General features: G+C 39.9%; 1 protein-coding gene across 2 annotated transcripts in view; it reads left to right on the top strand.

The window, feature by feature from the left end:
• LOC130178587 (collagen alpha-1(XI) chain-like) overlaps positions 1-21067 on the top strand; it is an 87207-nt gene that overhangs the window by 5394 nt on the left and 60746 nt on the right. Inside the window, exons 2-7 of one of the 2 annotated variants that reach the window (XM_056390951.1) lie at positions 1510-1674; positions 5018-5231; positions 6670-6832; positions 15847-15975; positions 19716-19805; positions 20133-20231. In XM_056390951.1, the coding sequence (XP_056246926.1) occupies positions 1510-1674; positions 5018-5231; positions 6670-6832; positions 15847-15975; positions 19716-19805; positions 20133-20231 (860 nt within the window). The remainder of the gene's footprint in view (positions 1-1509; positions 1675-5017; positions 5232-6669; positions 6833-15846; positions 15976-19715; positions 19806-20132; positions 20232-21067) is intronic. The other variant, XM_056390952.1, reaches the window with a different exon arrangement.

Genomic DNA, 21067 nt, shown 5'->3' with positions numbered 1-21067 from the left:
AATGATATCAGTTTGAAATACCTTAAAGCTGCCTATGAACACTGCAGCTAGACGGTTACAATACTGTATGCATATGTGTATTTTATAATGAGTGGATTACTTCAGTTGACACGGCCAAGTTTGGACAAGTAATAATTTAAGAGTCACTATGTTGCAGTCACTTTGCAAAAGCCAGAATCAAACAATTTGTTCAAACCTACACTTTTCTCATGGGGTTTTCCCTATGTACATTTACTGTTGTATCCACCACAGCACCCAACATGACCTCGAATTCATGGCCCACTCTTACTGTATATTTTAAAGCAAATGCAGCCTCAGGCAGAAATGCATTAAATCACAAATGACGTTATGCTGTACGTCAACGCTCCTGTTTATACACTGGCCTTAAATCATACCCTGCTAGGCATCTTAAATTCCCCATAATCGCACTGTAACTGATGATGTGCCTGAGGGAATGGGAGAGATAGGGGTTTAAAAGCAAAAACAGTTACAGAAGGGGGGTTGGTGAAAGACGGTTATGAAGGCAGATTTAGAGAACTGCAGGAGAGAGACGACATGAGAAGTAGCATTTGTGACTGCACTGCACAGTAGTTTCACCCCTGAGTTACAGGTCCATTGATAGAAAAGACTCTAGCAGTGTTAAGAAGCTTGTAAAGCTGCCCCCCTCTGTGTTCTCCTTATTCCAAAGACCCAGTGATCAGCAGCAATGAGTTTTATCATCCCATAGATGCTGTAGCTTTTGGCTGTGGGGGTAACAGTGGAGGTGAGGAGGGGTCCAATTATGTCTGCTGAGTGGTTCCTAACATTTTTACTGCTCCTCTGCCAAGGTAGCTCATAAACGAACAACTGGTTGAACTGACAGATTTGGCCCACAGTCCCTGAACAGGCAAGGGGTGTAATGGGTGTAAATGTTGACTTATCATCAAAATGCCAGCTCCTATTAGGGTTTCTGTTAACTGTAGAGATATGTTTACAACGTACTGTGCGATTACATGTGGCTTTTACAACATGTGCACTCATGTTGTTCTAAAAATCGTTTTCTTCTATAATATCATACATCATCTTCATTTTTGTATGTATATACAATATTTTATGTATATTTGACTGTTGCATGAATTCATTATTTTTATTTAGTCTTATTTCTATTGAAATAGTTTAATTTCTATTTTAGCAGCATATACGTGATGGAATACATGACGCAGTCATCCTGTGTTTCCAGCAGACTGAGAATTTACTTGTACATTTAAGAGTTGACTGTAGACTTTTAACAGCTGATTTCTGATCAGGGAAGTCATGTTCCAAATTATACAATTGCACTTGAATGCAACAAAATACAAGAATTTTCAAACAATGGATCTAATAAAAAACAAAAAACAAAACCCCTAAGAAACATCTTTTCACCCAAATACATCTACAATGCATTCCCCAAATGCTTATTGCTGTGCAAATGTAATGTCATTTTGCAGTATAATTGGGTAATTTAATCAAGTCTTTGTTCTGCCTCCACAGCTGAACCAGTGGATGTACTGAAGGTGCTAGACTTCAAGAGCTCTCCCGAAGGAGTACGGAAAACAACAGGCTTCTGCACGGCCCGGAGAGGATCCAAACCCGATGTAGCTTACAGAGTGGGAAAACAGGCTCAGATCAGCGCTCCAACCAAACAGCTCTTCCCAGGTAACTCCTCACCTCCCACAGATTACAGTAAAGCTGAACAAGGACACTACAGATATTAAAGAGTGGATCTCACAAAAATTCTAATTCAATAATTAGTTTACGTGTAGGTAAACTGTTTAACATTTACCAGTTCAGCTGGGTTTGTTATGCCTTACACCATAGAACACCAAAGACATGAAAAGAGGCTAAAGTTGAAATGTTGGTGAATGCAAAAGTTTCTTGAAGATCACTTGCTGTGCTGTTCAGGAGATAGTTAGCATTTTTATTTTATTGCCTGTGTCACTTCTTGGAAGAAGAGAACGTACAATAAACACTTTTATCTAACATCTGAATTCTATTTGAGCAAATATTTGGGAAATTACAGGATCTCAGAGATGGGGGATGTCACTACATTTTGTGAGGAAGAGGGTATGTTTTTGTTTAAAACCTTGCTTATGCAGCTTTTGCTCAGGAACACTGACCTAATCTCACAATAAAACAAGCCACCCTGCTTTTAAATGAGACAAAGAGTCTACATCCATGCTAGCAGCTCTGTGAGACAGTGAAATGCTAACATTGACATGCTAACATGGGCATGCTAACATGCAGAGGTATATTATTTACCATTTTCACCATCTTAGTTTAGCATTTTAACATGCGAACATTTGCTTATTAGAACAAAACCCAAAGTGCAGCTGATGCTGACAGGGATATAAGGAGTATTGCAGGTATTCAGTCATAAACCAAAGAACTGGACAAATTTTGACCTGAAGGTGGTGCTTGATGGTAAGTCAAAAGATCACAAAGGTTACTAAAACTCATCTGGAGAGGAACATGAACATGTCTATACATGATTTCATGGCAATCCATGCAGTAGTGGTAGAGATATTTCATTCTAGACCAAAGTGGTGAGCACACCCACCAACTGACTGACAGTGCCATCCCTAAAACCATGCAACATGCAACAAAATTTTATGCCTGCTCAACGAATAATTGTTTGAGGGAAAGTATTATATTACATTTGTTTTACTGTCTTGTACCACTTAATGGCAAACTAAAACATCTTTAAGATGTATTTATTTCACAATAAAATAGCAAAAAAAATGATGTAATGAATATCTTTAATGAACCCCTTTGCTACGCCCATGTATGCAGTGGTGTTTCAGTACGCTCCAAGAGCCCATAGGGGATGAGAGTCACTCAGCACATTGTGTATGAAATGTCATGTAAACATATGACTCAAGAAAGAAGAGCAACAGCAGATTTTAGTTACTTGATATTTTGGGGAAACCAACAATTTATGACAAAAAAAAAACCAATGAGAGGAATACTTCTTTTGATCTTTTGTGGAGTGATCTTGTCAATACAGTGTTTTAAAGTTTGATTGCTGGCAGCCTCGAATACGTGCGTATTTGGCTGACATAGTGAAATCTAGCAGTGTTTTCGTACTGAACGCTTTCGCCTGACTCAAAGTCTGTTGCGTGGCTGTGAGAAATAAAGTCATATTTGTTTTATTGGGAAAGACTCCACTCAGAGAAATAAAAAAGCTATTTGACTGTGTAACCATTTGGTCTGCTACTTTCTTACACTCTGTGCTACTCATCAGCCAATCCAGCATTATATAATGAACCTCTGTCTTTACTGATGGGTGTAGAAAAACAATGAGCCACAGACTGATGTAAATTTAATATTTGTCAATTTCCAGTCAGTTGTCAGGTGCTTTTTGTCCCGGGCTACCATTATGAAACATGCTGTATTTAAGCATGAACACAATGCATAATGATATACAACAATAATGTTCACATCCATTGGAAGCCTGTTAGTTCTTGATTATTGAGACAACGTGTAGAAAGAGCCCCCAGTTCTTTACTTACTCAATGCTGACTTGGCAAGACAGTGTTTAGAAATTTATTAGGAACTGAGTGCTGCTAAATAAATTGTCCCAGTCTGCAGTATGTGTCATAGTCTTTTTGAATTTGGCTGGATTTCAAAGAACAAAAAGAAAGTGAAAAATAGTTTAAGGAATTACAAAGTAGGTCTCTGTGAGTTTTGGCTTAAACTGCGAGCACACCTTACGCTTTCAGTAACGGAAATTTGAAGACTATAATTAAACTTGAGAGGTGAAGTGTTGGAGCTGCCATGGAAGCAAAGTCTCAGAATGTCCCCAGAATAATTGGACTTTTATTTGATCAGGATTAGTTATTTTTTCATTGAACCAAGCTATTATGGTGTTTAAAAATATGAAATTTGTTTGAGTTGTTGTATTTACAGCCCCTGTAAAATTAATGTGGCTACATCACCACTGTGGAGTCCTTTCAGGGCATGCCAAGATCTCTCTCAGCTTCCTTCATAAACACTGCTCTAGGTCTAGTTGTCTAGACGTTTGGGTTTAATGTGAGGAGAGAAAGTTAGAGAGCTTATAAACTTGCCATTATTCAATTTAGTCATTACAATACAATTGCCCTCGTAATGACATCAGTAGAAGATTGATGTGTAAAAGGGTATAAGGTGAAATAGAGTCTGCATGAACATAGAGTGCCTTATATTAGAATTGGCTTCTATACATTTCATACAGATTATACTCAAAAATCAACACAGTGCTTCCCTTTCAAGGCTGCGTTGCTTCATAATTTCTGTAAGTTCAGAGAGGTGGAAAGGTGTAGAAAAAGCAATATTTAATGTTTATAGTTTGACATTTTGGGACATTTGGTTATTAATTATCTTGCTGAGCTTTTAGATGAAAAGAAAAATGCCACTCTCATATCTAAATATGAAGCTTATACCAGTAGACAATTATCTTAGCTTAGCACAAAGACTGTGAATAGGGGGAAACAGCTGGCATGGCTCTGTCCAAAGGAAACAAAGTTAGTCTACCAGCACGCCTAAAACTCACTGATACTCACAGTTTCTTATTTATTCAACCTGTATAAAACCTAAAGTGTAAAAACAACACATTGTGGGGTAATGCGGGGTTGTGTGCCAGACTAAGCTAACTGGCTGCTGGTGGTAGCTTCATATTTACCAAATGGTATCAATGTTCTCATCTAACTCTCAGAAAGAATAAGCATTTTTCCTTTAACTTAAGGAAGAAGCTGCGGAAATAAACATTCTCTGCAGTGTCCTTAGAAATGAAGAAAACACCCCTGACCCAACATTCCCACAAGAGTAATTTAATTCAATCTAGTAAGAAATGCTGTGGTTCTACTAGGACGTTCCCATGTGTGTAATTGTATGAATCTGATTCAGAGCAATGCTATGAAACCTCTGACAAAAATCTGCACTCACATCATTTTTTTTTAACTAGCTATCTGTTAGTCGTTACCAACATACCAACCTACATGCCTGCTGCTTGTTCCACCTCCAGGGGGAGTTTTCCCAGAAGATTTCTCCATCCTGTTTACCATCAAGCCCAAGGCTGGCCTCCAGTCCTTCCTGCTGTCCGTGTACAACAAGCAAGGCATCCAGCAGCTCGGCGTGGAGGTGGGCCGTGCCCCCGTCTTCCTGTACGAGGACCAGCATGGCAAGCCTGCCCCAGAGGAGTACCCCTTGTTCCGCTCCATCAACCTTGCTGACGGCAAGTAAGTGACTAACGGGTTCTCAAGAGGGCTCGAACATGTTGGAGGTCAGACGTGGGTGGTAGATCTTTGTGTGGATCCTTTTCTGTAACCCATTGTGTAACCAGATGAAGTCAAAGATTTTCAGTGATTAATTTAAAATCTCAAGTTTGATGTGACACTTGTGTAAGTGGCTCAAAAACAAAGCCACATATTTTGTGGCTCATCTTGCGCATTTTAATAAGATTTATTGGTTATATTTTAGGCTAAACAAAACTAATCTGCTTAATGCATTTTCCCAAGCACTCAAGCCTGGTAAACTGACACACAACCGTGAGGATTTATTATCATCATATGTTTGTTCAGTTATTAGTACCATATGGAACAAGCCTGACTGTAACGGCAAATAAATTGCTGACAGCAATTTGATGACAGTCTTTTCTTTTCCAGATTATTTACAGCAGTGGTATACTGATACACAGTAATGGGCAGGATCTTCAGAAAATGCTGTCTGATGATGCTGAGACAAATAATAATTAAAAGTTGCCATCAATGATTTACACAAATGCTAACAGAAATGCCTGGAAATGATTCCATATGAGGTTGTTTGTCTGTAATGAATTATATCACCTACAATTTTGCAAAATTTGCATCTTGCAGTAGTGGGCAGTTTATACATTTTGACACAGTGGAAATGTACTTAAAGTTTCCAAATCCACACTAACAGAACTGTCTCTATACATAGGAACAAACCTAACCTAAACCAGGGATTTGTCAAATATCATTATAGTTTTAAATACATTGGATTTTCATAGGCTTTCTCTGATTCTCTGTGACATACCATATCATTTAATCTAAATAAATTTCCTTCCACACTCTAAGGTATGGAACCTGTAGACATTAAAAGCAAAAGTCAGACATTTTGGAAAATGCACTTACTTGCTTCCTTGCCCAGAGTTATATGGAAAAATTGGAAACACTCTCATATCTGCTAAATTTGAAGTGACAACTAGCAGCCGGTTAGCTAACCTGGAAGAAAGGCTAGCTTGGCTCTTAAAGGCAGAAGAAACTGTGTCTGACCCTTAAGGCCAAAATTAATGTTATATTTCATGTGTTTTAGTAATGTAAAAATGACAGTTTGTGATTTTATAGGCTTTACTTTCTTGACAAATACTGTCCACTGTCCAACTGCTTTACAAGAGATATATTGTGTTAATTAGCCAGCTTTAGGGCTGTTGGTAAGCAGGTTATATTAGGCTAGTTTCAGACAGCTCCAGGCTAGCTGTTTAGCTTGTCTAACGTTCAAGTCACTAGGCTAAACTAAGCTAATTAGCTGCTGGCTGTAGCTGTTGTGGCTATTTTTTTAACTGTAGACTGTGGCAATTTTCTTGTGAGGACAGAAAGTGTAAGAGCATGATTACATTTCTGACCTCCAACTGTATGTTGCTCTCGTGCTGCACAGATGGCATCGTGTAGCTATCAGCGTGGAGAAGAAGAGTGTCACCATCATTGTGGACTGTAAGAAGAAGGTGACCAGGCCGCTCAGCAGAAGCAACCGGGCCGTCATCAACACAGAGGGCATTACTGTCTTTGGCACCAGAATCCTGGATGAGGAGGTCTTTGAGGTAAGGCAGCCACATTGAATCCCTATACTCACCTGGATTAAGTTAGCTGCATTCATGGTGTGAGGAATGGTTTGATGTTTTGGGAAATATAGATATTTGCTGTTTTGTTTTTTCCAGAGAGTTAGATGAGAAGATGGATACCAGGTTCATGTCTATGCAAGTACTGATCTGAAGCAAGAAGGCTTTTAGCTTAGGCTAGCATAAAGACTGGTGTCCCTGCGTTGGTGTCAAAGAAATGTTTATAGCATATAACCCCATAAATCCTCAATTTGTTATTTTTACAATTTCTGCCTTCCTTCAGACTAAACAAATGAGATTCAACATGTTAATTAATGAGCTTTAGAGGTGTTTGTAGGTGTGTTTTAGAAATTTACAGGGAGCCAAGCTGGCAGTTTCCTCCTGCCAGTTTTTATGCTATGCTAAGCTAAGCTACGCTAATCGCTCCCTAGCTCTAAATGCTCAGTTATGCACAGACATTTTCATCTAACTCTCTGAAAGACAGCAAATATTTTCCAAAATGTTGCACTGTTGCTGTAATATTTCACCAGATTGCATCAGTGCAGCAGACTTCAACTCAGTTTATAGATATAATGGCTACATTATCATTATTATTATCTTAAGTAGTTTTATGCTATTTTTGTAAACATACAGTACAATTCACCCCTGACATTGAAATCTATGGAAAAACACAGCTTCAAGATGTCTCCATCATTTGCACAGGAGTGTCTTTTACAAGTATAAAGCAGGCATTCACCATTAGACTGAAGTGATTATGTTTTTAGGGAGTTTGGACAGCGTACCTAGATGCAGGCGATTTCTCCATTCTGGTTAAGTATGGATGTAATTGAAAGCATATTGTGAATCTTACTTTCAATGAATCTCATTTACCATTGTGGAAAAGGACAATTTTTAGTGTCTAATGTTTTAAGTCCATACGCTTTAAGGCCGACATTTTATTTGTCTTTCATTAACTTGTGCATACAGTAAATGGTGAATTTTATTGGCCAGAACAACAATATTGGCTTTGTGTACTTGGCAAGAGCCATGGGCAGTGTCTGTGGAAAGGCTACTTGCACAGTGTGTTGTTCAAAGTGTGTGTGTTTTTTCTCTCAACACTGGTTGGGTTTGATTGAATAATTGACTTAATAAAAGAAAGACTGAGTCCCAATAGGCTTCAGTTGGACAGTGTGCTATTTAGGATGCATGAATTTTACTACTGTTTGTGAGATGATATTTTTTCCTACAATTCCTTTAATAACTGTGGCTATCAGAACTGAGAATAACAATTCACAGCTCAGTATATAGTGAGTACTGAGGTAGCAATTATAAAATGGAGGCCCAAGTAACCAGGTTTAGCACAGGTAGCTTTGAGCTGAGTGGAAAATGTGAGAAGAATGCTAGCTCAGAAGACAATAGCCTCTCTTTGATGTCTGCATGTGGAATGCTTGCTAAGTAGAACAGGCTGCAAAATGTTTGCCTCCAGGTCAGAGATGACTTTCCACGGAGACTTGGGTGCCGCTCTTTTTCACTCATAGGTTATTGGTAAGCACATCACATTGCTTAATATGGAGGTTAAACGTATAGATAAGTAGAGGTCATGATTAGAGGAGTTGATATGACTTTTATCCCTTTTGTACATTTGAGATTTAGTATAGCTAAAGTACAATGAGCACAATCATAGTAAATTAGTTTTATGGCAGTAACAACAGTAAAGAATGTGAGAGTGAAAGCCACAGTGATTAGAGTTGAGATTGTAATTAAGGTAATTAAGGGCCGAGTAAAGAGGATAAAAATAGCGCAGCACATTCATGAAGCTTTTTCTATTTTTGATGTTGATTTGAGACAAGCCATTTGGCTTTTTCTGAGTGTGCTTTGTTTGAACATATATTACATTAAATGGTGTTGAATTACGGAGTAATTTGTTTTGTTCTTTTCTTAAAAACCTGGAGAAGAGAAAATGATTCCTTCCCGTTCCAGGACTTGAGGCTTTTTGCACGTTGCGAGGTGGTTTTAATCAATCTATCACACCATAGCAATGCTGTGGTGACCCAGCTAGAAATGCAACCATATCTTAAGCTGTAATTATTTCCACTTCAAGTTTAATAATCTTAGATCTGGTGTTTGTAAACTGGCTACTTGTTTTCAACGCTGCTAATGGGGAAAAACTCTTACTGGCTACAAAGGTGGTTGATTATTGAATTATTCCTATACATAAAAACTGGTTTGCAAAGTTAATGTAAGACATGTGTTTGGTTTAGAGTTTGCTTATACTTTGGCATCCATTCTACAGCTGTTGAAGGTATACAACAATCAGTATACCTCAGAGAGGCTGTGGAAACTTCTGGGACACTGTTGGCTGTATTATCCTGATAAATCCTCCAAATCTGAATCATCTCTGCTCAGGTTTCTGAGACCAGTTCATCCAAGGTCCAATGTCTTGTATGTTTAAAAATTGTATTTATGTGTAGCTCTTAAAGAGATGCACCCAAAAATCATAGGATTCTCGTCCAGCTGGACTGAGTGATATAAGTTCAGGTAGTGGACAGCAAGACAACTAATTGACAGATTAAAAGGACAGTTTGGCATTAGGCTATTTATTTGCTTTCTTTTCAAGAGTTAGATGAGAAGACGAATACCACTTTCATGTCTGTGTGTTAAATGTGGCGCTGGAGCCAGGAGGGGATTAGCTTAGCATAAAGAGTTGAAGAACAACCAGCCATAGTTTAAACAGCTAGCACGTCTCTGCAACAAGTAACGGATTCCATCTGCCAAGATATTATGTGATGCCATGATATGATGTTCATTAGTGAGTTTTAGAGGTGTTAACAGGTGTATTTTTGCAATTTGAAGAGACTCAGGCTATCTATTCCCCAGCATATTTCCCAAATCTTTGAAAAGTTTCTTTAGGTTTTTAGCATGTAGATTCATAGTCATCAGAGGATGCATTCCTAAAATCGTCTTTCTACTACCACTGTCAGGTTAAAATCATCCCTTTGACTAATTTGTTGGTTCAGGATAATGTAGGCTATCTTGTGAGCTGTGATCTTACTCACTGCAACTGCTTTGTTCTGTCACTACATGGCTACCTTACCGCAGTAGAGTGCATAAGCAGGTGTCAAAGCTGGAAGCCCAGGGAAGAGTGAAGGCTAGGGGAAAATATGATCAGTGTGTGCTTAGTCTTGGCTCAGATTTCACAGCTGTTTAAGAGATATGCTCACTGACCGGGCCTCCACATGCCCCCCCCCCCCCCCCCCCCCCTCCCCCCCTCCCGTTTTTCCTCTCTTTTCTTCTTTTTAATAAAAGCCACAAGATACCGGAGTGAAATCATCTCCCCTTCTCATTTTTATGCAAATCCATTCTGTAAAAAGGACCAAGTGGGATTCTTAGTTTGCACCGCATCTCAGCACGTGTGTTTACATGTGTGTTGTTGTGTACATGCATGCGTGCATAAAAGTGTGTGTGTGTGTGTGTGTGTGTGTGTGTGTGTGTGTGTGTGTGTGTGTGAGAGAGAGTAGGACAGAGGGAGAAAGAGGCGAAGATAGTTTGTTTATGTGTCTGTCATTACTACATAGTAGATCGTTCCAAAATGCTGTCCCTCAAGCAGGACAAGTCTTTGGCAGAGGAATCTAACGAGGCTCTGATGGGCTCTAGGCCTTAAAGTGAATCATTGTTTATGGTTGAGTTGGCAGGAGGAGAAATGCTCTGACTGTTTCTCATCTGCCTCAGTCACTTTTCACCCTCCAGTACCTGTCACAAAAAGTTTTGCTTAGGGTTGTGTAATAGGAATATGATAATGAATTCATATTTGAATGAGTGTTTAGAGCATATGCGATATAGTCAACATCAGTGAAAATACAGAGGAGTATAAAGTATCTTTCCTCATTGTAACCTGTCCTTAGTATGTCAGATTGTACATATCTGACCTCCTTGTCCCATGTGCCGTGACCCCCACCAACTGGTCTCAGCACAGCCAGGAAGTAATGGACCCAAGGTGCTTCTTAAAATCTTTTGCGATGGAAAAGAGCAGAGCGGGGGGAAAAAAGAGATGGAGAGTGAAGTAAAGAAAGGGCGTGCAGACAAGCAAGCAGATGGTTCAAACAGTTCAACAGCTTTGTGAGCTACTGGCAAGCGAAATGTTTTAATATTCGGAGGGTGCAAGACATTTGTATGCCCCCAGTGCTTGAAAAGAAACTTTATCCCTGCACTGACCACAAAGGCTGCATTTGATAAAATGCTGGAAGAAATCTGGAGAGTGTTATACATTTTCCTCTTTCTCTGCTTCTTGGTTAATTGTTGTCCTTGTACAGTTTTGAAATTCCATCTGTCTATTTGTTCTTTCAAGATGTGCTCCCCTCCCAGAGTTTGGACAAGAGGGCTTTTTTAGACAATAAGTGTGTCAGGTCTGTGCAGAGGTGTGGGGTAAGACATCAAAAAAAGAAAATACAGAAGTAAGTTATGGCTACAAAAATTTGTACAATATCCATTTGGACTATATACATTTAGAAAGCAAAAGCATCTGCAGGAGTAACACACAGTCTGCATGGTCTCGAGGATGGCCACATCTGGCTAATGGTGCACAGAAGGTTCAATGTCACAGTCAGGTCACAGTGACACCATTAAAGGTTTTTTCTTTAGCTGTTCACAGTGAGGTCTGTGGATTATCCTGAGTAACCGGGACATTTTTCCTGGAAAGGCAAGATGTAAATATACACCTGTACTGTCATCTTGTATCTCGTTTCATCCCCTTTTGGGAGCTTCCCTCTTTAAGCCCCAAAAAATGTTATGTATTGGTGCTCTCCCTAAAAAAGAAACAAGTCTGTAATGATCACAGGAAATTATAATTTGGGATTGTGGTGCCCCTTTTTTTCTCCAGCCTGTATGCATTTGTGTTTTACTGGGTCAGACTGCAGATGTTTTGAGCATATTTCCAAGTGTGTGTTCTGGGTGCATTAATATCCTCCAGCTGTTCCTGCAGGCAAAGTGACCTGCTACACCTGGCCACAGACAATAACCTCTCAACCATCTAATTACATACTTACATGTTGTTCTGGAGGCATCAGTGAAAACTTTGTATTGTTTGTGTATAATTATAAGGCTGCAAAGTGGGAGTATTTTTTATTGTTGATCAATGTGCAACTTAATAATTTTGTCTATAAAATGTCATCAAATAGTCAAAATTTCCAAGAGACCACATTTACATTTAAAAATCATGACATTTAAGAAGCTGAAACCAGTGAATTTTTCAGTTAGCACAATTGCAGATTAATCTTTCGGCTCTTATCAAGTGGAAATTGGATGCACATCCAAGTGAAAGTGCAAAAATGCTAAATTATTGCTGCTTTTTTTTTTTAAACCCTCCCGGGCTGCACTTTATCCAAAGGATTTGTACTCTACAAAACAACAGTCAATGAAAGGCATACTTAAAGGATGGCATGTTAGAAGAACTGTGCTTAAAGTAGGAGTATGCATGGGGTTTTGCCCACCCTGGCAAGATGAGGCAGGATTTGGGTGCAGCCTGAGAAGAAGCCTGTAAGGCATAAATCAGGGCAAAATGTCCAGAGGCCCTGAAAAAAATGCTAAGATTAAGGTTTGGTTGTATTCCAGAAATTGACACTCTAATGTTGATAAAGTTTCTAAATCAAGCATGGCCTTAATTTTGTAGAGACAAACACAGACTACATCTTTGTTTATGTCTCTAAATTAGTCCAACAAACGCAGGATGGGGAAAACCCCTGTGCCTCCTGTCATCTCTGATCCGGCGCCAGCAGGAGCTGTCTGCATCTGATCAAAGTTTGTGTCTTGATTTCTAAAGTTTGTTATGTGCTTGATGCCTGCGGATGAGGTAATGTGTGCTCATAATCAGATGTCAGCTACTCAGCCTGATCGCTACCCCCCCCCCCCCGCCCCCCCGCTTTCTGAGTGACATTCAGATGCTGCTATCTGACATCCTGCTATTAATACAACACCAAGGACAGATTTCATGGTCTGCTGAAGACTTGTAATACCACCCACTTTTAGGTGATCATTCATCTGACAGTTATTTTCCTTAATTGACTTCTGTTCCTTATGCTTGTGGGATTGGGAGGGATGCTATTTGCAGCAGATGTCAGGGTCACCTAGCCTAGGGAGAATCCGGTAGTGTTTGACATTCAAGGAAAACAGTGGTGTGTTAATTAAAAGAGACCAATGCAGCTCTTTGCCTTCTCTTAAACTGGATTGCCCACGGGTGAAATGTAGATGTAAGGATGATTCCAGCCTCCTTTCTTTTCTTTGATCAGTCAGTCTCATCCTTTTATGTACTTTTTTTTTAGTTTTCGGTGAATGCTTGTTGTTACAGTGTGAGATGAAGGGCAACATGTGTTGAGGCACACTGTATTTAAACACACACACATGCACATTGTACACAAAGCCCATTAGAAAGACAGATTGCAGTGCAGCCTCAGACGGATGATTTATCCCATTGTGTCTGTGTCAGCTCTGAGTAGAGCCAGGGCATTGCTGTAGATCATTGTTGGAATTCTGAGGAGGAACCTCAGCAGATGCCAGAGAGATGTGCAGCACAATCCAGACAATAACATCAACAAAAGCACCGAGATGCAGACGAAGAAGAAGCAGAGGGTAAAAGGAGAGAGGGGGAAGAGTGAGGGAGAAGTCGATCGGGAAGAATGGGAGTGATTGAATAACTGCCTGGCTTTATAAATGGGCTAAGTGTGTGTGGTCTCTTGACAAGCCCTGTGTGATGTTTTCTCTCTGCGGCATATTTTCTTGTTTACTGAATGCATTGTTGTTTTATACATTTTATTTAATTCCTGAATACACACACAAACTAAGATTTAAAAAACGAACGAGTGAGTGATGAAGAATGACGATGAAAAGTTACTGTCCATGGACACAGGAAGACAGAGAGAGGAGGAAACAGACAGAGGTTCTGCCAAATGCAGAGTGTCTGCGATTTTAACTGTCCTCTCCGTTTCTGGCTTTGGCTTCGGATCCACTTGTGCTAAATTCTAAGAAGAACATACAGTATGCCGAGGCTGCGGTGCAGTCGTTAACTTGAGACCTTCTGTTTGTCATTGTAGTTTTTGTTCATTGTAGTGGAGGTTCACAAAGTGCAGGGTGAACTCATGTGAGAAGGATATTTTCCCCCTCTTTTCACTGAGTGTAGGTTCAATAAGCAGAAACGCCCTGCTGCACACATTCACACCTGGAAGCTGCCCAGTACAACCACAGTCTGATCTTGTTGGCCCCAGTTTGGCATTAAATACCTTGCTTAGGGGAGGGGTGAGAACTATTTTCACTTTCGCCATGCAGATTTTTATTCTGCAGTTTTGGGATTGAACTGGCAACCTTTCAGTCACATATTTGCAGCCACATATTGTATGGTTGCTTTTAAAATTCCCGGCTGCAAACCTGATACAGACGAGGGTTGGAACTGACTGTGATTTTGGGCATTACTATTTGAAACATTATTCCATATGTAAAATGTATTTATATCGTTATCGTTGTTGTTTGGATTGTTCAATGCCCCGTTGAGCTCTACTGGTCACGTACGACGGGAGTGTGAGGCCATGAATAGCAAATGTGTTCCAGAGGTCTAAGCTTGTACAGATGTTGCCTCCTGTAATTTAATGCAATCTTCATGTATGCGCTGCCTCTTTAGGGGCCACCCTGATTGCGGCCTCTCTTCCCACCTTCACCTTCACCTTCACTCAGCACTTAGGTTATTCTCCCCATTTATTTGTCCTCTTAGTTTCTAACTCCAGGTGGATTCTGGAAAAGGTCAGCTGAGGTCCCCATATGGTTGGTGGGTATAGATAACATTCCCCACATCAGTGGCATAGCAGTTCCAGGTTTAGAAATTCCTTCAGAGACGATCATGGAAAGAGAGCCTTTGGCTGATGGAAGGGTTGGGAGCGGGGATCTAATTTCCTTTTCCAAAAGCTCATGAAAAACAGACGGCCTAAGATAAGTACAGACTTTGGTTATTTATCTGCTGTGTAAGGGGACTTGCCGTCCCTAATGGCTGAGTGAGGGGGACTGTACAACAGTTCTTTCTTAAAGCTTACAGACTCCCCTAAAGCATTGATTTATTCCATAAGACTGTATGTAATTAACAGTCAAGAGACTGCTGCCTCTGGTGCTCTCCAACATCTGCCTTGTTGTCTTATTGTCACATTATATTATCACTACATTGGTGCAAAGCTGGAGCAATCAGGCGAGGATGAACCTATGAGTTCTTCATGGATGTTAACATTTGGTTTCTATTTGTAATCATGAAAAGAGAAAAAGATATGCACAGTGTGAGTGGTGTCTGGAGAAAGACTTTCTGATTCTACGTTAAGTGGAGTTATTTTGGGCGCCAAGGTGCAGGGAGTAAAAATCACATCCATTTTTTGCATAGACAGTTCTTGGTTTTTGACAGTTGGAGCACGTCCGAGGCTTAGAGGGACATAAAACAACTGTGAGTTGAACTATAAGTGTAAAAGATTAGCAACTGTGTCATAAAATATTTGTTTCTTTGACTGTGCGCATGAAAATGTAAGAAGAAAAGTCAACCACTTGCCCCATGGAGAATTCACAGTTTGATTAAATTCACTTTCTGATTCTGAATAAATTTTGGGTGAATTTGACAGCTGCAGATACTGATCAGTTTTGCTCTGATTCATGCCTCTGATTAACTATTCTTCCTCAGCAACAGTGGCTGAGGCTTCTGGGTATTAGAGCCGTTTGCCAAACCAAACTGGAAAAAACTTGATTTCTCAGAAACTAAGTTGAATTAAATAGAATTGATGGCCTTAACATACGTGTATAGCATTGCAAATTATCCAGCAGACTCCCTGATATTATGCATAAACTTTTATGAGTAAAATTGAGGATGAAAGAAAACCCTAGCATGGGAATTTGCAGAGGGGATAAATAATTCCCACTCCATGACTCTATAGTCTGTGAAATTTGTTGACATGGCTTCTGTGGACATGCTGATTTTCTTTTCTTTCTTCTCTTCTTCCACTCAGGGTGACATCCAGCAGCTGCTGATAGTGGCAGACCCCAGGGCAGCCTATGACTACTGTGAACACTACAGCCCTGACTGTGAAACCCCCAACCACCACGACACCCCCCAGGCTCAGGAACCTGAGGACGAGGTCAGTATCTGGAGGGGCGAATAAGGCTTGCTACGCGGGACAGATTTAGGAATAGAGCTCAGGAGGGAGGGTTGTCCAGAGGAATGGAGGGAGGGGAAGGAGGGGGGGAGGACACAGAGAGGAAGGGAAGGAGGAATAGTTGTAGTGAGGAAAAAAGGGAGGGAAGCAGGGAGGAAAAGTTAATGTGAGCTGGAGAATGAGATTTAGAAAGGATGATAACAGGAATTTGGAAAGAGGCCTTTGGACTTGGGTGGTGTTTTAAAAGTAAGAAAGCAAAAGATGAAGTAAGACAATAAAACAGAAGGCTTGGAGAGGAATAAATGAAGTAGATCAAAATGAAAAGCAGGGTGACTTAAAGTCAAACTGGAATTTGCCACTTTTTGTGTAAAGAAATGAAAACTATAGTGGTACTCCAGCTACTGTGCATATTTTTTCAAGAGGATAAAACATCTCTGTCTTTGGACATTTTTGTGGAAGTGATATTTGTTTGGGCAGTCGGTGTTATGTGAGATAGACCAGTGAAAATCATCAAGTTCCCTTGTTCCCTCTGCCCCATTTTGAACCGAGAACACTTCAGTACCATACACAGTGGTCTGTGACAGCTAGTCAGATAGTAATAGTAGATAACTCAATTCTAATCTGCCTCTTTCTCTAGTCTGTTTTATTGGTGGAAACATGCTGACATATCAAAATAGTGTTGAGTTTGAATTCAGTTTGAAATTTGAATTTAATTGCCACACTGTCTCCAAAACATCCCTTGTAGCCTCTTCAGCCAAATCTCTCCATTGAAATACAGTGCTTTGTGTCAGGGCTTCATTTTTTGTTATTTTGCTGGTTCAAGCCTTTCTGTCGGCTGACATTTTCCTTCAGTATTTCACTAAATAACTGATGAGCTCACTCTGGAAACTTTTCCTTTTTCCCTGCCACGAAGTCTGAGCCCACTTTGGAGTGGCCCCGTGATTTATATCACTAACGAGTTCTGCAGGCTCTGCCCAGACTCCCAGGGAAATTTAAGCTTTTCCTTCCCCAGCTAGACTCCCAGTACCTGGAAAAGTAGACTTTAGATCCCTGGTTAACAAAAAAAAAAATCAAGAGCCTATACTCTGTTTGAAAATATTGGCTGTACAGTTGGTACCATGTCCTGGAAAATATTGTTTCATCATCAGGTTCCTCTTCAGCGCCAAGACAAGGAGCTTGTCAGTTCTAAATAGACAGCAGGGAACAGTTTGGATTCAAGAACATTGTAAATCTGGTCGACTTCTGTACAGTTATAACAGGAATGTTTTTCCTACATTCCAACTCAGTATTTTAAAGAATTTATTTCCTCCTGCAGAACTGACAAATATGTCTTCCAAAGGACAAATCACTGTCGTAGAACTTCAAATCCCAACAGAGCGTTTTGGTAATGAAAAAAAGCTTTTGTGTACTTTGAGGTCTGAACTTCAATACCCCAGTGCTGTTTTGTTTTGTTTTGTTATTTTAAACCAAACCTCTACAGTTCTATAAAAGCCCAGAGGAAGGCTTTGACCTGAGCCTCTGAAGATGCTCCTTGACCTGGAGCATGCTGGTTCTGCAGTCATGAGCCACATGTCTGCAGCTGGATTAAAAGAGGAAGAGAAAGTGATGCAAGAGAAGGAAGAGGGGGCTTTTTTTTTCCTTTTTTTTTTTTTTTTTTTTTTTTTTTTTATGAGCATACTTCAGTATTTATGCGTTTCATCCAAGCCTCTGGTGAAGACCTTCAGCTTAGCGAAGCACTTCAGCACCATAAATCTTTTTAAATCCTTCCTTCGTTTTCTATCTTTCTTTATATTTCTCTCTGACCCTCTCATTCTCGCTGTTTCCCCTGTCAGTCAGTCTAGTTGGTCTTGCCAGGGCTTCTCTCTTGTATGACCCCTCGCTCTCTTTCTCATGGCCACTGAATGGAGGCCAGGCCAGCATTGCAGTAGGCCGTGGATCTTGTATTATTTTTATGAGCTTTGCAGTTTTCTAGGGACTAATATTTTTCCCTGCGCTGATAGAGCATTACATATCAGGGGCTGTTCTGTTAACTTAATCTACCTCGCCTCTGTTTTGACAGTATTTGGAGAATTAAATGAAAAATGCAATCACCGGAGTTTTTGATTAAGGGCTAAACTGGTTAAATGGCAAAATTACATAATATTATATGAGTTGTAGGCAGTGCGCCAGTAAATATCTGTGAGCACTGGTGATTTAAAGGAATAATTTGACATTTTGGGAAATAACCCAGCGGCAACATCTGGGGCTGAAAAATGTAACCGACACTGAAACTGCAGTTCCTCGAATGACCACTTGAGGCTGGCTCAATCCCCATAGACTCGAGCACAGTTAAAATGGCCAACTTTACAGCAGAAAAATAAAACATGTTTACAGCTTGGTACAAACAACATATTTGGTCTCTATAGGTAATTTCCCCCTTTTAAATTTCCCTGTTTTGAATTTCCCCCATTTAAATTTCTCCCATTAAAATTTTATTAAGGCTTAAAGTTCTGCATAATTGAGGACTTGCCACTTGAGTGACAGGTGGGTGAGCGTTTGCTTGCCACAAACCAGCATGCAACAAAGTCTTGGCTCCACACATGCCCCACCTCTTTCCCCATTTTTGCATTATCCGGGAGTCAAGTTGAGTCAGACACTGCCAGGATAGCGACAGTGGAGCAGCCCACCACTCTTCATAAAAAAGTGGAGGCATGGGTTAAACGGCTAACTTGATGTTTTTAATGATTAAACTAAGTATAACATGTTTAGAAGGCGGCCTTTGTTTTAACCTTTGGACGCTGCCAGGTTAGCTGTTTCTTTATGGTTTCAGCCTTTATGCTAAGCTAAGCTAACTTTTTGCAGGTTCATGTTTAACAAAGAAGACATGCGTGTGGTGTAGAGTTTCAGAGATAAAGAATGCCAATAAGCATATTTACCAAAATATTGAATTATATCCTTAAATTAAAAAGTACGCATAAGCCACTTCAGTCCTGTGTCGTTAAATGTTTAGTATTATGTTTCCTCTCTGGTGGGTCAGGTTGGAATAATTGCTCAAGAGTAAATAAACAGCGACATAATACACCAAACAGACCGTATTATAATTAAGGGAATGTTTTAAAGATCCAAACCAAAATCTTCTGTTTGACAAAAAAATGGTAAGAGACCTAACACATGTTGTCTTTGCAGAGACTCTTTTAATTCCCCAGGATTTTGTAACAGTGGTTTTACCCCCTGCTACTGTATTCTCTGTGCTCCCCATAACTTACCAGCATGCAATGAGTCAGGAGAGCTTGAGCACTCTGTTTTAAAGGGCCAATTAATGAAACCCCGGAGCCATTGTTGGCATACAGAATTAAGCAGTAGAGGCAGATAAGTTTTCACTGGCATCACAGTAACGCTCCAACATCCTGTTGTAAGCAAACAAGAATCTTAATTGGTTTCATTACAGGCATGAATCTCTCAGTAGGGTCACATGAAGCTCGGGATGGGTTTGGGTAGAAGCTGCTGTCATCCATATCTTGAAGAAGTTCAGTTTTCTAATATGGATGTGATGTTTTCATCATTTTGACCATGTTATTTCAGAAATAGCATGACAACGCTAAATCGTTAAAACCGTTGTGTGAATGTCATGCTCTTACACGCCATGTAAATAATGTACAACATGTCTGTGAGACATTGTGCTGCCTTATTTACATGATGGCACTGATTAACTGATTGCCCCCCCCATCCCTTTTTCCTTACAGTACACTAACTATGAATATGGTGAGTTCTATGACTACAGTGAAGGAGCAGTAACCACTGACGCTCCCCCGACTGAAGGAGCCAAGACTGAGGTAACACTTGACTAATATAATAATACTGTTATCATGGCTCTTGCCATGAATAACACATATACAACCCCATCTCCTCTTCCTGCCAGCCTTTTCAGTCTTTCTTTGTGTCCCTCGTGCCCTCTCTTTCTCTTTTAATATTTATCTTTTAGCAAAATATATGCTAAATAGATCCACTACTATATATACATAACGCAAAGTCTCTGCTATCACCCTTACCTTCTTTTATTGCATTAAAAGAAGCTCTCAACTAAACTATAATGGGTTGAATTATATCAAACTGTCAAATGTGTAATGCTCCACTTTGTGCTGTTCCTGCTCTGATTTCAGACAAACGTGGGTGGAGATTACTACACGGGTGAGTATGACTACACCACAGTGGATGGAAATCAGCCTGAAACCCCCACTGAGACTGGAGGACAAGGACAGGTAAATAAAAAAAGTTGAATTTTTCATTTTTGTTTATGAACCAAGTAACCAGTTTGATGACTAAGCTGCAGTAAAATGTTCTTAGAGATTTTTGATACGCAGAGACATAATAGAGAATGATTTCTGCCCAACCATATTCTACACATGAAATATCCAAATTGCCATGTCACGGGATGTATATTAGATTTGGAAATTATCCACTGCACTCGACCCATTTCTACAATGCAGTCAGCAGATGTTCAGGATGTTTGGAAAATTATGTGGTAAAAGACTCTGACAAATCCTGGACCATATACCCAGTTTCTAGGAAAACATGTTAACAGCTGTGAATAATTGGCAGTTGGTTGACAACCTTATTTGGTATTTTAATGACGAGTTATCTATATTCTTGATTTTTGTGAAATTAGAAAGGCTTCGATGACAATAATTGGTTCAAACTTTCCCCAGTTGCATACACTTTTTATTATTGTGGAAAATTCTCGATGACTTGACTCACCAACTTGACAATTAATATCCAGATTCTTGTTTTGAAATTCCTTCTTTATTGCTTTAAAATTGGTTTGAAATTTCAATAAAACTGTAGGGAATCAACAACGACAAAAAAATATTTTTATGATCGCCTCTGAGGCTGAAACCCAACAAGGCGTCACTAACATCAAACAGCTTACTCCCCTCCTTGATTTCCACGAGAAACCGCCGCCATCAAATAGAGTCTGGATAAAGACCGAAGCAGGAAAACTTATTTAATGAACCGTAACCAATGGAAAATCAGTAGACTGATGCATCCCCCTATGTTTCTGCCATATCCTGAATTTGGCAGATCCTGTCTTAATTTG

Source organism: Seriola aureovittata, chromosome 12 (assembly GCF_021018895.1).
Source record: "Seriola aureovittata isolate HTS-2021-v1 ecotype China chromosome 12, ASM2101889v1, whole genome shotgun sequence".
NCBI lineage: Eukaryota > Metazoa > Chordata > Actinopteri > Carangiformes > Carangidae > Seriola > Seriola aureovittata.
Note: the sequence above shows the minus strand (reverse complement) of the source record. Positions and strands in the feature narration are given on the sequence as shown.